Here is a 15,248-nt window from a genome sequence, read left to right on the forward strand (position 1 = left end):
GACAACGTAACCATAAATAAACCACAAGTCAGCTCCTTATATGGGCACAAAAGGGGGCATGCCCAATTGCCCATATATGGGCATATACTGGGACAAGGACAGACAGATACAGAGATATCCATATATATGGGCATAAAAAGGGACAAGGTTCGGTGTGCCATCAGAGAATCTTGGCTTGCATGGGATACACTTGCGTACTTCTCTCAAATTGGAAAGATAGTTTCCCCCCTTCCTTTGGTAGGTGGATCTGTGAGATCATGTATTTTCTTAAATTAGAAAAGATTAGATACACACTGAGGGGATCTACTTATAAGTTTACAAGAGTGTGGCAGCCTTTTCTTTCATATGTTGATCAGCTGACAATGCCTCTTAATGTTTGGATTCCAGATATTGTAAACTTGCTCATTGTTGGATTTCATGTGCTGCGATGAACCTGACTTGTATGTGTCCTTTTGTAGCTTTGGTTGTCTTATGTCTGTTTTGTTTAATTTTGACTCTGCTTTTACTATAGTTTATTATGTCATTTTGTCTTTTTGTCATTTCGGGGGGGTTTGTTTTTGTTTTCCTTTTGACGCGTCTTAATCTGTTATACATGTCTGTCTTTAAGAAAAATGTACTAAAAAAACAATGAGCAAAAAAATAAAAGGGACAAGGACTGACCTATACAGACATCTCCTTATATGGGCATATCAGCATGCCCATATATGGGCATAAAAGGGACAAGGACTGACAGATACAGACATCTCCATATATGGGCACAAAAGAGACACAGACAGATGGGTAAAACAGGGAACTCCGACAAAGCCCCCGACACTATGACTTGGACATATTGGTCGGATCGGCAATGCCGACGTATAGACGAATCCACAGACGCGCTGCCTGTAGCTGCCTGTAGGCGGCCATTGCTGCGGTGTTGCGTCCGCAGAGCATTGACACCGCAGCAATGGCTGCGCCCAGGGCAGCGCTCTGTGGATTCGTGTATAGGTGTGAGGGCTGCGTCAGTCACTTAACATGAATGTTTATTTTAATGATCAATAAATCGATTGTGTTCCGGCTTGGATCAATGGAACCAACATGCTGTACTAGTATACATAGTGTGGGGGCCCACTTGCATTACCCGGCTCACCCTGGCCAACAGGTTGAGAAACAGTGGACTAGTGTAAATGCTACAGGCGGTGATACAGAATAGCAGTAAAGAGTGTGAAGGGAGCTGTGGACAGCAGCAGTTCAATAGTACACCAGGGAAGGCAGAGTGGCTGAAATTAGGGAACAACCCTCGGAGCAATGGGAAACACATGTTGTCGGGGATGGGGGGGGGGGCTTACATGCAATCAATGGCATCAATCCAGTTTCAAGAGGGATTGCAAATCCCTGATGCAAAATGTGTTGCAAGGGCCGAGCACAGACACACAACATTAAGTAAGATAGGGGGACTGGTTTTTAAAGTGGGGTCCAGAGACCCCCAGGGGTCCTTGAGGGGGTTCCAGGTGGTTCCCAGCAAAATGAGGAACACTAAACACTAAAGCCGCGTTTAATTTTTCACCTATGAAATCTCATATGGAGGTCCCTGGCACAAAGTCTTTTCAAATGAGGATCAACGGCCAAAAACACACACATTTGGGGGTCCTTGACGTGAAAATGTTTGAGATCCACTGCCCTAGGGGCCTGACTGATCATTACTAGTAATTAAGAGTTTGGTCATCTTCATGGAATCCTGGCTGAGTGGATGGTGTCACCCGGCAAAGGCAGCGAACATCAGTGTTGCTTCATATTGCAGAGCAAATTCAAAACATACACACTGTATATGAGGAAATGTTGCATGTAATAACTCGTCTCGCACAATCACACTTTTTGTGTGATAGGAGGCGATAGGGCACTCCACTCACTCACTTTGAATACACAGCTTTCATCTCCAGCCTCGCTACGTTTATGAGTCCAGCTTACTGCATGATTGCAGGCCAACCATGACCACATCCTTGGAAAATAAATCAGAATGGTCAGATCTTTCATGGCTGAAAGATTTTATAAAACACTGGGGAAATAACACGTGAACAGGTTGTAAAATAGGGCTTAAAATGCATGTTTTGTAATAATAATCTAAACTTACAAAGTAACTTGCAACCAAATTAAGTTTTGAAATAACTGTAGTGGGGGTAAAAAGCACAATATGCTTTGCCTCTGAGATGTAGTGAAGTATAGAAGTATAAAGTCTTGAAAAATGGAAATTCTCAAGTAAAGTAAAAGTATCTAAAAAATGTACTTTCCACGACTGGAATTGCACACATAATGGGCAGGAACTGTGGATTTGATGGGGGAGTGGAGAGGTGAGTAACTGGGGCTGAGGTGAGAAGGGAGGGAACGTGGGAGATGCCAAAGAATAGAGAGAAAGGGGGAGAACAGGCCCAACCTGTGGGCCGGGGCCCATTGGAAGGCCGTCAGGATATTGCAAGAGGGCCTCCAAATAATTGGCAAAAGACTAAGATTACATTGATAATGTAACATTGATATTAAAAACAATTATATGAAAATAAATCATGGTATTTTTTTCTTGAAAATTTAGTTTTCATTGTGATTGTGATACATAGGAACTTAAAGTAGGCCTATACTACGTTAGTTCCATTTATCCAAGCCGCAACAAACATACTGAAAATGCACGCGGCCCACCCCATCTGACCACTTAAGTTACTATACTATTAGAAAGTATCATTGCATAACAGTAGCCTATGAATTATGACAATTTGTACCTATTACAGAGGACCACTCTCAATTAACATTAATCTAAAAATAAATATCATATCGATTTGTACTAATAACCAATACTATTGAGAAAAGGGAACATGGGCAAAGATTAGTCTTATCATTGTCTCGCTGAAAGTTTAACATGCATTGTGAAAAGTTAGGTGCTTCATTCGTGAAGTAAATGATCTTTGACATCTTTCTTATCAGTGGTCATTAGTGTGTTTAATGTGTTTTGTGCAAATTCATGTCATCAGGTGCTGTGCTGGATAATTTTCAATTACATAAAACTACTTTAGAGTACCATCTAGTGGTCATGATGAGAAAGGCAGAAACAATATCATCCTATGCTACTATTAAAACTGCATCAAACTTAACTTTGCTTGTAAAGATGTTTCAAAACCACGGTCTGAATCCCTTGTGCTTCTGCAAATAACTTCTGCGGCATCTCATTATTTGTGTTGTGCCTTATTTTATTAGAGCAAGGTTGCAACGAGACAATTGCCATTGAATTTAAAGGGCAGTGCAGTAAAGAGGAGCCAGGATTGTAGTTGGGCCTGTTCGGTACAAGCCAAGGCTGAGGACGCTCACTGTATCATGGCTGTCAGAACAAGGCTAAATTTGGAGCCCTTACGACAGAAATTAAATAATCCTTCAAAGTAGGTCTGCCCTAGATGAAAAGGTTCTTATTGTTCAGACTGCAGTGTGACGCGTCGTCAGCAGCATGACTTTATTTTGCCAACGTCAATTTTACTTAGAGGACCACTTCACTAATTTTCAACCTATATTCATATAATTGGTCCTCACTAATGCTCATTATAATATTGTACCATTTCTGGCTACTCACTCTGTCTCAAGAGGAGGACTGTGGACAGGTCAGAAACCTGCCAGTGCCTATACCATACTTTTTTTATTATTACATTTTTGTCTCCGCCTGAGTCCGTTTGCAGCTAATCTCTGGCACCGTTGGCCCGGCCGCTGCGAAACTGTGCACGCACACTCCCTGGATGCGAATTCATCTTTCAGATTGGCCTGTTATAGCGCCACCAGGAGGCCGATATTATGTGCAAAACACATTTATTGATACTACTCCTACAGATTTTGTCCATCACACAAATCGGTACACAGTATCTCTATAGTCATGTGATCAACACGGATTTATCCGATTTCCCATATTCCATCCTGATTGCCTAAGATTGGCTTCCAAAGTTTGCAGGATTGGTCCGTTTTGAACAAAATGCCTCAAATCATGAACGCAGCTTGCGATTTCCGTGAAATTTCACACGCACATTTCTATTAGACCGAGGAATAAATGGCACCCTTTTCACATTGGCCTATTATAGCGCCACCAGGAGGCCACAATAACGTACCTGACCTGGCGGAGACCTGTGCTCCGAGGAGCACTTTTTCTAGTTATAGATTTTTCACATGTCATTACATGTATGCTGTGTATATTCTTGTGAGGGTTGTGTGCTTGTACAGCGAGAGGAGGAATATTGTATTTGGCATTATTGTATTACATTATTTGCCTCCTTTCCCCCCTTCTTTTTAGAACCACACACTGTACATACGGTAAATATCACAAATTCATAACCTCCTATACAGAGAGGAGGCCCTGGCCTTGTGTATTCTGGCACTGTCTCAGTCTCCCACAGCTGCTCTCTAAAGAGCCCTGGTGCCTCCAATTGAAAAAGTTCATAGACTGGCTCTCCAGCATCGTAGAAAGACAGTTTGCCAGCCACATCCATCACAGCAGTCCGACATCTCAATAGTCCAACAAATTAGGTTTAGGCATAGTTTTTGTGAGGCTATGGTTAGGGCTAGGGTTAGTTATAATGCGGAGATATGACAGTAATATAGCAACAGTCTGAATCACACAGCATACAACACAAGCACCAGCAGCAAAGAAATTACGGTAATGCAAAGTTCCTACTTTGAGTTGACTTCTTCTTGACTTCATCGGTTGTGTACGGTAAGTGATGGACATGGTAAAACTTTGGAACCCATGGATAGAGAGACCGAGGCCCCCTCTCTCTAGGTCATCCTCAGACGAGTCCTGCAGCGGCATCTCTGATCATCTCCATCCTCCATACATCTGGCTATCTCCCCAGTACTTTCCAACCGCTCCATCTTTCTTTAGTAGCCTAAGTCCACGTAGGACGTGGGATGCCCTCGTGTCGTGATCGATACCCGTGTGTTGGTTCCCATAGCACGGGTCTGCTGACTGGGAGCTGGGAGATGTTTATTAGGCTACTGCACATACAGTAGCATTTTGGTGTAGCACCAATCCAGGGACTTCTGTAGGGCAGGCTTCAGGGTCCAGCATTCAAAGAAAGGAAGAATGTAGCAATTAGTAGTTTCAACAGATTCTGAACCAAATGAGATAATAACCCTAAACAAATTATACAAATGTTGTTGTGAACCATGTCATGCACCAAAAATAGCTAGTATGAGACATTTGTCCTTGTGTGAAGTCTTATACAACCCAACAAAATATTGTAAAATAATATATAAAAATATAATGCACACAGCACCTTCAAGCACTGTGTGCAAAATTCCTGACTAGTTTTTGCTTTATGAAATTACACACAATTAACTCATTCCCTGCCTAGAACGACTAAAACGACTTTTGTCCTTTAAGCCCCCTCTGCCAAGAACGACTAAAAAACGAAATTTTTTTATTATTTATTTATTTAATTTTTAACCTAAAGACCAAGGAGATATGATTTGTTGAAGATCTAGACTCCCATCCACTTCCTTGTTAACTTAAAACTTAAACATTTTGTATCTTGGCTCCTGAGTACTTTTTTTTTTCTATGAAAAATCTCTGGCAGTTTGTCAAACTGGCAGTGAATGAGCTCTCCTGCATGGTAATAAAGCTGTGCACTGTGTAAGCAGCTAACTGTCATTAACTCACCTGGATTAATCCACCAAGTTTCAGTGGTGGAAATTAACGTACATAAGTACATAAGTACATTTACTCAAGTACAATTTTTTGGGTCATTTTACTTTACTGGAGAATTTCCAATTACCAATTTTCAATACTTTTACTTCTACTCCACTACATCTCAGAGGATAATACTGTACTTAAACTCCACTACAATTATATGAAAACTTTAGTTACTGGTTACTTTGTAGATTTTGATTATTATTACAAAACACACTAACCACTTCAGCCCTATATAGATTTCGGCCATTTGAAAATGGAAGATCTACAAGCTAACAATGCCTCGCGATGCAACACATTGTGAGCTTGTAGATCAGCTATTTTCAAAATATTTTTCATACAATTTGATCTTGTGAAATGGGACATTCTGCACAATGAGTACTTTTACTTTTGGCACTTTAAGTATATTTTGATGCCGATACTTTTGTACTTTTACTCAAGTACATTTTGAAAAATGGACTGCTACTTGTAACAGTATATCTACATTGCATTGCAGAATTGATACTTTTACTTAAGTAAAGACATTTAGTACTTTTTCCACCACTGCTAAAGTTCTCAGTTGGAAAGAAAAGGGCAGCCAGTTCGTTGTCTTAAAGGGTCTACACCATGAAAATCACTTTTTTCTTGTTTTTTTGTATTTTTTGGGGTCCCCAGTGTCTCTTGTACCCAAAAAAATGTTTTTTTTTTTAATTCAGTCATTCCTTCTCATTTCATGGATTTCCAGAATGGGCGTGTCTGAACAGGCGATCTCAGAATGGAAATGTTTATGATGTCACAAACATTAATGATGGCAAAGCCAATGTTAAATGAAAAGTGCCCGAATCGCTCCGAAACTTTTTCTACCCCCCCTAAGTGGGGGTCTACGAACAAATACTTCGGGCTCGGATTTTGGCTCCGCCCCCCGGAAGTGGGTGAAACAGGCACCTCAAACACTTGGTGGAATTGTTCAAAAATGTTCAAAGTGTTTTTTTTTCGATTTTGTATTTTTCTTAGATGCTTCCTTTTATGCAGATTTTTTCCTTTTTTCTTTTTTTTTTAAAAATAATTTTCTTTAATATTTTTTTTTATTAACAGACAGAATTGCTCAGTAGCCCCCCCCTGCACAAGAGGACGTTTTGGTATTGCAGCTGAAAGTGCTGTATAAGCCAGAAACAATTGACTTGGGATGAGTATATCTGAGTGATGATTTAGGCTCAAACCTTTTGAAAAAGGTTTGAGGGACATACACCATATGATATTAAATATCAAATATTTTTTTTAAATTCATGGTGTAGCTCCTTTAACTAACTTTACTTATCTTTCAGGCAACAGATGCGATTTTTGGCCGTTTTGACAGATACTTCCAACTCCACTCAACTTCCATGTCGTGGAACCTTACAGGTCAGGTCAGGGTACTCAAGTTGTTTATTTTAGTATTTCACTTCCAAATCTAATAACAGAGGAGCTTGTATCTGGAGAGATTTATGACACTCATTGTGAAAGGGGTAGGGCTTAGGAGAAAATGGAGGCTTTGAAGTGCCCGCCTGAAACCTGCTTCTAGGTAGCCTCGGTCCCAGCCTCACTTATCTGCGAAAAGAAGCCTTCTTGCGATAGATCGATAAGATATGATGGGGGAATCAAACAGGTGAATGAAATCAAGATTAATTTATATTTCTACAGTATGTCTATCTACAGTATGTCATCATGCAGTACGTTTTTGTTTGACAGGAAGTAATAAAGATTGGCTTTTTAGTGACTTTTGATATAAGAATACACAAAAGTTGATTTATTTTTCTAATCGTAAGGTATGTCCATATTATGACCACAGATATGCTCTAAGTGTGAACATTTTAATTTAAATTTCACCACTCTTTAAGCTGCATTTACCTTTTACTGTGAAAATCCCCAGCCAATCAGCTCAATTAGTCACACCTGTTGTAAATTCGACATGTATCCTGCTGTACAGACCCATAGAGAGAGAGTTATGACACGCTTTGATCTCGCCGCAAAGCGGGCCTCTATGGGCTATAGTTCCAAACATTGGAACTATCTCATTGAGAGCATTTCCGCATTGCATTCTTGCAATAGGAGTCACGCTAGTGTCGTCACTCTCATATTAGGGGTGCGTTCGAAAATACAGCACTGAGCGCACTGGCCAATACAAACTAATAGGCGAGTGTGCTCCGCCTCCGGTGCGTAATTTTCGAACGCGCCCTAGATCACGCTGTTGCCGTAGCGTTCCTGGCCCTCCCCTCACAGCCGACAGCAAATGACACCCCATGTATCAAGGAACCAGGCGCGTAGCCAGGATTTACATTTTGGGAAGACAAAATGTTGGGTGGGGGGGGGGTGTTTGCGCGCAACGCCGGCCGATATGTCTATCGAGAAAGAGCCATTGCAACCAGGGGCGCCGATTTATGATTTTGCCTGTGGGTGCTGTTTTGTATTCCATTTGAGTGGATTTTGGTCACACATTTACTCATAAGAAAACTACAGTAAATGATAGTCAAGTGTGGTTAACCACACACGCTTCTTTGCTATTGGTTGATGCCCGGTCAAAGTTCAACAAAGTTGAACTCCGCCAGAGACAAGGCGTGTATATGATTCCCAAGCTAATTTGTGATGGGGACTCGTTTTGTTCCATTCAATGTCCTACATATATGCAAGGTTGTATAAACACATTACTTTTTTGGCACTCTGTGTGTCAAGTTTCTAGTGCATGCAGTAGACCAAAGAAGTAATAATTCCAAATATATTTATTGATAGTTACATCTAACTGTACAAAGCTAGCACAAACCCTTGCGATTACTGACTGAGCTGGGAAACAGATAAACATGGACCGTTTTCAGTTCCTTCAAAGTACCAACACAAAAGGTTACCACAGGTCTACTCCAGAGCCTTGACGATGGCTTCATTGGCCTCTGCTGATCTGAACCTCTGCCCTGCCCACCTCATCAGGCACAGTGGAAATGTCAAGCTGGACCTTCTCCAGGTTGGCCTTTGCAGCTGAAATATCCAGCTGGTCAAGGGGCACAGCCTCCTCTGCTAGCAGCTGTACTGAAGAATCTGCGTTGACTGTCACCGATCCACTGCTTACAAAGTATCTGACAGAGGAATCATCGTCATTGAAAACTGTTACAACCCCGGGCCTGAGCACCAGGGTGGGCACATGGGCAGGGAGGATACCAAATGCACCAGTTAGTGTGGGTACGTCAACCTGTTTTACACTATCTTCTTTGAAGAACACCTGGGTTGGAGAAGCAAATGTGAAGGACATCTGATGCGAGCCTGTGGCTGCTTCAGCATAGCAGTGTGCGTGCCTCAGCATAGGGAAAGAACAACGAAGAAATCCTGCTGCCATCATATTTGTTTAAATAGTTGTAAACTAAGTCAGAGATACCCCAAAGCAAGTCAGTCATTGTGTGCTTGAACTGCCCAAAAGTGTTTTAAATGTCAACGGAGAGGTGAATAACTATATTTGGAAGTCAACATGATGCCACAGTGATATGATCTCACAGTGCCAGTATGACATCATCAACATGACATCTGAGATACTAATGGAAGCCAACTCCCTTATTAGACCCTGTATTGTTAAATCACAAGCAGGCGCACCAACAGCGAGGTCTGTTTGCGATTGGTTGAGATGCGTAACCTACGTCACGCCTTGGTGACCAGACAGTGTACTTACACAGTGTATACTGGTCAGACTGACCTCATTTCTGTTCAAACCGTCAAAGAGAAACTACAGTATTTCTCTTATGAACACTGCTGATCAGTTGCTTCTTTGAATCTATGGGCATAAATGCTAAACTATGGCAAATGGGGCGTGGCCGCCAGATAGACCACAAGGTCACTTCTTACAAGAAGAACATTTTTTGTCATTTTGAGACCCTGCCGACAGGCTGTCTGAACTGCAGCTGTCCCTTTCAGCACCACAAACCGCATTTTGGCATCTACCTTCCACGCAGCAATGCTACTGGTAAGGACTGCCATCAGGAGCAGCAAACTCCTCAACTCTTCAAGACGAGACATTTTCAGAAGTCCCACACTGACCAGATAAAAAGGAAAAAGACCACCGCATGTCTCTTTAACGGGGTCCACCTTCCACCCAACAATGGTTGCAAAACAGGTCATAATTGCCGTCGCACACAACAGGCTCCTCGTCCCCTCTCTGAGGTGAGGGTGAAGAAGACCTCGAAGGATATCTGTAACGAGAAAGCTGAGGATGAACTCTCCTTACTGATCTCTCGCTATCTGAAGGAAGTCAGGCGTGAGACTGACCAAGCGAGGCTGAAGCTTGAAGTCAGCACCTCATTACAGCCCGGTGAGGTGACAACGCAGGCCATCCTCAAAGAGACATTGGCACGCAAGCGTAAGAGCTTACCATCCACACCAGAGGAATCCATGGGGGAACCACCCTGCAAACGGAGGAGGGGACAACAGGTTTGCATCTCCCCCTCCATGCTGGAGTCAGGCACCAACTCCGGCCCCCCGAGGAAGATGGGTCCATCATCATCATTGGACTATATTGGACTGATCCAAGGATTAATGTCCTTGTCACTGAGGCAGGAGAGAAGCCGTGTGGTGGTGCCTGTTCAGAAAGGAGAGGACCTGGGGGAGATGGCACGAACCTCAGAGTGCCATGTTCTCCCAGTGAAACTACTCACTGTCAGGTGACAAGAGGCGGCTGGAATGACACAAACGTACGACATCACACTAAAATTATTACAGAAAGCAGCGAGAGAACTCGACGTTTTTTTTTCACCATCTATTAAAACATTGGTCAACCGAGACACTGAACTAGTATCACATAGCAACAGTTAAGATGTAATTTCATTGACTGTAACACCTTGCTTTACAATCTCACCTGATCATCGCAAGTAGTGTTTTAACCCGACACCCCTGAAGTGATTGGTGCCACGCCTTTTGATCCAGAACACCTTCTATCCTACATGTGCATCTGAATGAAATCAGGATTGAATCTGACCAAGCAAAGGCAAAGCTGAAGCTTGAAATCATCACCTCATTACAACCTGTGTGAGGTGATAACACAGGCCATCCTCAAGAAGGCATCACCACGTAAGTGTAAGAGCTTACCATCCAAAACCATGGAGGAACCACCCTTTACATGGAGGAAGGAACAACGGGTTTTTATCTCCAACTCCAGCCCCCCGAGGAAAGAGGGCCCATGAGGATTAATGTCCTTGTTGCTGAGGCAGAAGAGAAGCTGCGTGATGGTGACTGTTCAGGAAAGGAAAGGATCTAGGGGAGATGGTGAAAAACCCTGCACACCACGTACTCCTGGTACTCAATTGTCAGGTGAAAAGAGGTGGCTAGCATGACACAAAGGTGTGACATCACACAGAATCATCACAGAATCGTATTTAAGCAGCGAGAGAACTCGACGTTTTTTGTTCACAATGTATCAAACATCATTTGAACTTGAACTTTATGTGTCATTTATACTTGGTTGACTGCCTTACCTTGATGCACAAACTCACCTGATATCCGCAAATAGCATTCTAACCTGACACGATTAAGTGATTGGAGCCACCCCTATAAGATCCAGAACACCTATCCTACACATGCATCTGGAAATAATAGATATTTAGACTTCCCAGGCAAATCTGAAGCTTGAAGTCAGCACCTCATTACAGCCTGGTGAGGTGACATTGCAGGCTAGGAGAGCACCACGCATCCTTTGAAAAGAAGAATGCATATTGATGTGTACAGCCTCTCATTGACAGGCAGCAACAGTTCTCAGCACAATTGGGAATTCACAAGGACTAAATTGGGGGGAGTAATGGTGTAGAGATGCAAAAAGAACAAAATCATAAACCATTAGCAAGTACAGTAGCTTTGATTTTGAAACCAATTATAACCATTACAAATTGTGCCTTTAAGGGCTACCTCCTCTCCTCTTGCTGTGACCTTGCCGTGGTGGAGAGGCTTGAGTGACTCAATAACCCTGAGAGTAATGCCGGTGGGGGTAAAACCCCTGACAGGTTCCATCATACTGGACTGGTCATAGGTGAGAGTCCAGACAAACAACAGCAAAGTCTAATTTTTTTAGGTTTTCACTGAAGAAATTCACACCATCGATGCGGCCACTACTACACATTGTTTGGAGCTGTCCTTCTAGTAAGTATGCACACACACACACACACACACACACACACACACACAATATACATTTGTGCACTGTAAAAACATTGTTTACATTGATTAGAAGTTTATTTTTCGCTCCATACTAACAGGAATAAGATGATCATGTTATGATACTGTATGAAAGATGTATAGGTTAAAACAAAACTGTCCGTATGTATCTTATTATGACCCCCATGTTTTAATTGTTTATGTTCAATGTGTTAAGTATAAAACTGAAAGGTGGGACTGGCAATGCACAGTTTTGACCAGAGGGTGGCAGTATGCGCTCACATAGACTACAGGAATGTCTACCATCAGGTTGATGGCAAAACCAACCATATTTCACAGGTGAGCTACTCAAAAAGTTACCTCCACAAAGGTACAGCACTTTCATCATGTTCGCCTCTAATTTTTCTGCCTTTCTGCTTTTCTTCAATATGAAGACATAGTACTGATGTTATAGACTGACCTTCAAGTACTGCACTAAGTACTCTGAAACCTAAAACGTACGAGGTTGACAATGTCTGAATACACAAACAGCACAGACTGCTGTAACTAAGTAAATGATGGCAATGCCATTAAAGATGTTGCATACTTCTGCCATTATTATATTTATATATTTTGTCTCATCCTGCTGTATACATGTCAACTGTAAAGAATACAGTATAACCATAGAGTTATAATATAACATTATATTCTGTAAATAGTAATTAGGATTAATATGCATTCATCTTATTCTGCACCCCTGCACACCTGTTATTAAGGAGCTCCCCAGTTAGTTTTGATTCAATGAAAATATTTGTTGTCTTTTTGCAATATGAAAACACCTTCACAATTCCTTTGTCACACATCATCTGCTCCCTTAACACTCCCTCAGACTGCTACATATATTGCTCTTTGATTCCTTATACTGGGGCAGTAGGTGGTACCTGGGGACATGGACTTGCGATAAAAACAAAAAACATTCTCAAACACTGAGACCTGACTTTTGTACCTGTGAATTGGATTCCAAACGTAAGTAACACTTACATTACCACAACAGTGATTTCTTTGGATTCATGTGAGTTACACATTTTAGGTGTAACTCACATGACTATATAAAAACACAACAAGAGGGAAGGGTTAGTCTTATTTGGGTAGTCTATTTGAAGTGCCCAGGTAAAACCTGTTTGCTTATAACCGTATGCTGTCCTTTACCGTTGAGCACCAGAACCCTTCTGTTCACAATTTAGCTGAAGTGTGTTGGACTTCATACTACTATGTCGTAAAAAAGTAAAAATAAACATATTGTCCAAAAATGAAAAACCTAATAATATACTAGGCCTATGTGCTAAAAATAGAACAAGACATACAAAAAATTAAAACATGTGAAACTATCCTGGCCTAAATCCTATCCAACCGACTGCTATTTCTTCTATTCTTCTCTTTTGCTCCTCTGCACTCTCTTGTAAGAGAGTGCACGATATGTATATATTTTTCTCAACTCATATCAGGGATGTTTGACATATCGAAACTGTCTTCCTTGTTCTTTCTTTCTATCTCAGTTCTACCCTTTCTGGAAAACTGTGTCTGAAAGTGTATGAGAATGTGTGGTGTCGACATGGTTTTGTGCAGAACTAAATTAGGTCAAAAGGAGATGTCTGTTTAGAAGCATTTGCGGTGGATGATGCTGGGGCCGGTCTCATCGTATTCCTGCTTTGCGACCCACATCTGCTGGAAGGTGGACAGGGAGGCCAGGATGGAACCGCCGATCCAGACCGAGTATTTACGCTCTGCTGGGGCAATGATCCTGATCTTCATGGTGGATGGGGCCAGCATTGTGATCTCCTTCTGCATCCTGTCAGCAATGCCTGGGTACATGGTGCTACCTCCAGACAGCACTGTGTTGGCATACAGGTCCTTACGGATGTCCACATCACACTTCTTGATGTACTTGTAAGTAATCTCGTGGATGCCTACGGACTCCATACCAAGGAAGTGAGGCTGGAAGAGGGCCTCTGGGCAGCGGAACCTCTCATTGCCTATGGTGATGATACGTCCATCAGGCAACTCATAGCTCCTCTCCACGGTGGAAGTGGAGGCAGCGATGCCCATCTCCTGCTCGAAGTCCAGGGCGACGTAACACATCTTCTCCTTGATGTCACGCACAATTTCCCTCTCGGCTGTAGTGTTGAAGGAGTAACCGCGCTCTGTCAGGATTTTCATCATGTAGTCTGTGAGGTCACGACCCGCCATATCCAGACGCTTGATGGCGTGGGGCAGTGCGTAGCCCTCGTAGATGGGCACTGTGTGGGTCACACCATCACCAGAGTCCAGGACGATACCAGTGGTACGACCGGAGGCATACAGGGCCAGTACGGCCTGGATGGCAATGTAAATGGCAGGGGTGTTGAAATTGTCGAACATGATCTGGGTCATCTTTTCTCTGTTGACTTTGGGGTTCAGGGGGGCTTCTGTCATCATGACGGCGTGCTCCGCAGGGGAAATTCTTAGCTCGTTGTAGAATGTGTGGTTCCAGATCCTCTCCATGTCATCCCAGTTAGTGACAATTCCATGCTCAATGGGGTACTTCAGTGTTAGGATACCTCTCTTGCTCTGGGCTTCGTCACCAACGTAGATGTCCTTCTGTGACAGACCCACCATCACTCCCTGATGCCTGGGGCGACCGATGAGGGAGGGGAAGACAGAACGAGGGTTGTCTTCTCCAGCGAATCCGACTTTGCACATACCGGATCCGTTGTCAATAACCACTGCTTGGAAGTCATCGTCCATGGCTGAACTTTGGGTGGGTGGGCCTTTCACTTTAAGGGAACCAGTTTCAGGCAAATAATATGCTGCACAGAACGTGTGTATGACCTTTTATTTTGCTCTGAATTCACTAGCTTGAATAACTGAGTACAGTCTGACCATTATACAGTTTAAATACGCAGTCTGTCAACCGAAGCGTGACGTAGGTTGCAGTTCTCAGCCAATCGTGTGAGGTTCGAATGTAGTAACCATACGGAGATGACTGAGGCCATAGTACTGACATCATAGATGACTGTCATCATAGAAGTCATTGGAGTCCGAGATCCACATGGAAGGCCGTGCTGTCATTAGACCATCTTGTTGAGCGGTGTAACCGCTCCTATAAGTGGGGTTGGAGTCGCTGTACTGTGATTGGCTCATTTCACACTGGGTGTGATTGGCTCATTTCACACTGGGTGTGATTTTTTGTTTCCTGGTACATCTGGCAAAGCAGAAATTTCAGCCCAAACTGACCTCCATTGACTTGCAGTATAAAAAGTATAAAAAGTTCAAAAAGTATAAAACATGTGGAAACATATTCAGGAATCCTTGGCCCACTGGCAGCATGCACTAGAAATGTGGTGCTTATCGACAGCAGTTTGTGAGATTAGCCCCGGACACACAGACACACTCTAGATGGCCTGGCCCCTAC

At 42.7% G+C, this 15,248-nt stretch overlaps 2 protein-coding genes across 2 annotated transcripts; both read right to left on the bottom strand.

Annotated features, from left to right (window-relative positions):
* Window positions 1–8,573: 8,573 nt before the first annotated feature.
* On the bottom strand, window positions 8,574–9,023 carry LOC308092236 (ATP synthase subunit delta, mitochondrial-like; the record flags this gene model as incomplete). The annotated part of the gene is made up of 1 exon (XM_080438082.1): window positions 8,574–9,023. The coding sequence occupies one exon, from the start codon at window positions 9,021–9,023 to the stop codon at window positions 8,574–8,576; it is 450 nt and encodes a 149-aa protein (XP_080294208.1).
* Window positions 9,024–13,453: 4,430 nt separating this feature from the next.
* LOC308091403 (actin, cytoplasmic 1-like) lies at window positions 13,454–14,581 on the bottom strand (the record flags this gene model as incomplete). Its single annotated transcript, XM_080437005.1, has 1 exon — window positions 13,454–14,581. The coding sequence occupies one exon, from the start codon at window positions 14,579–14,581 to the stop codon at window positions 13,454–13,456; it is 1,128 nt and encodes a 375-aa protein (XP_080293131.1).
* Window positions 14,582–15,248: the final 667 nt, after the last annotated feature.

The sequence above is a fragment of the Gymnoscopelus braueri genome (genome assembly GCF_963280865.1).
Source record: "Gymnoscopelus braueri genome assembly, chromosome: 9".
Taxonomy (NCBI): Eukaryota; Metazoa; Chordata; class Actinopteri; order Myctophiformes; family Myctophidae; genus Gymnoscopelus; species Gymnoscopelus braueri.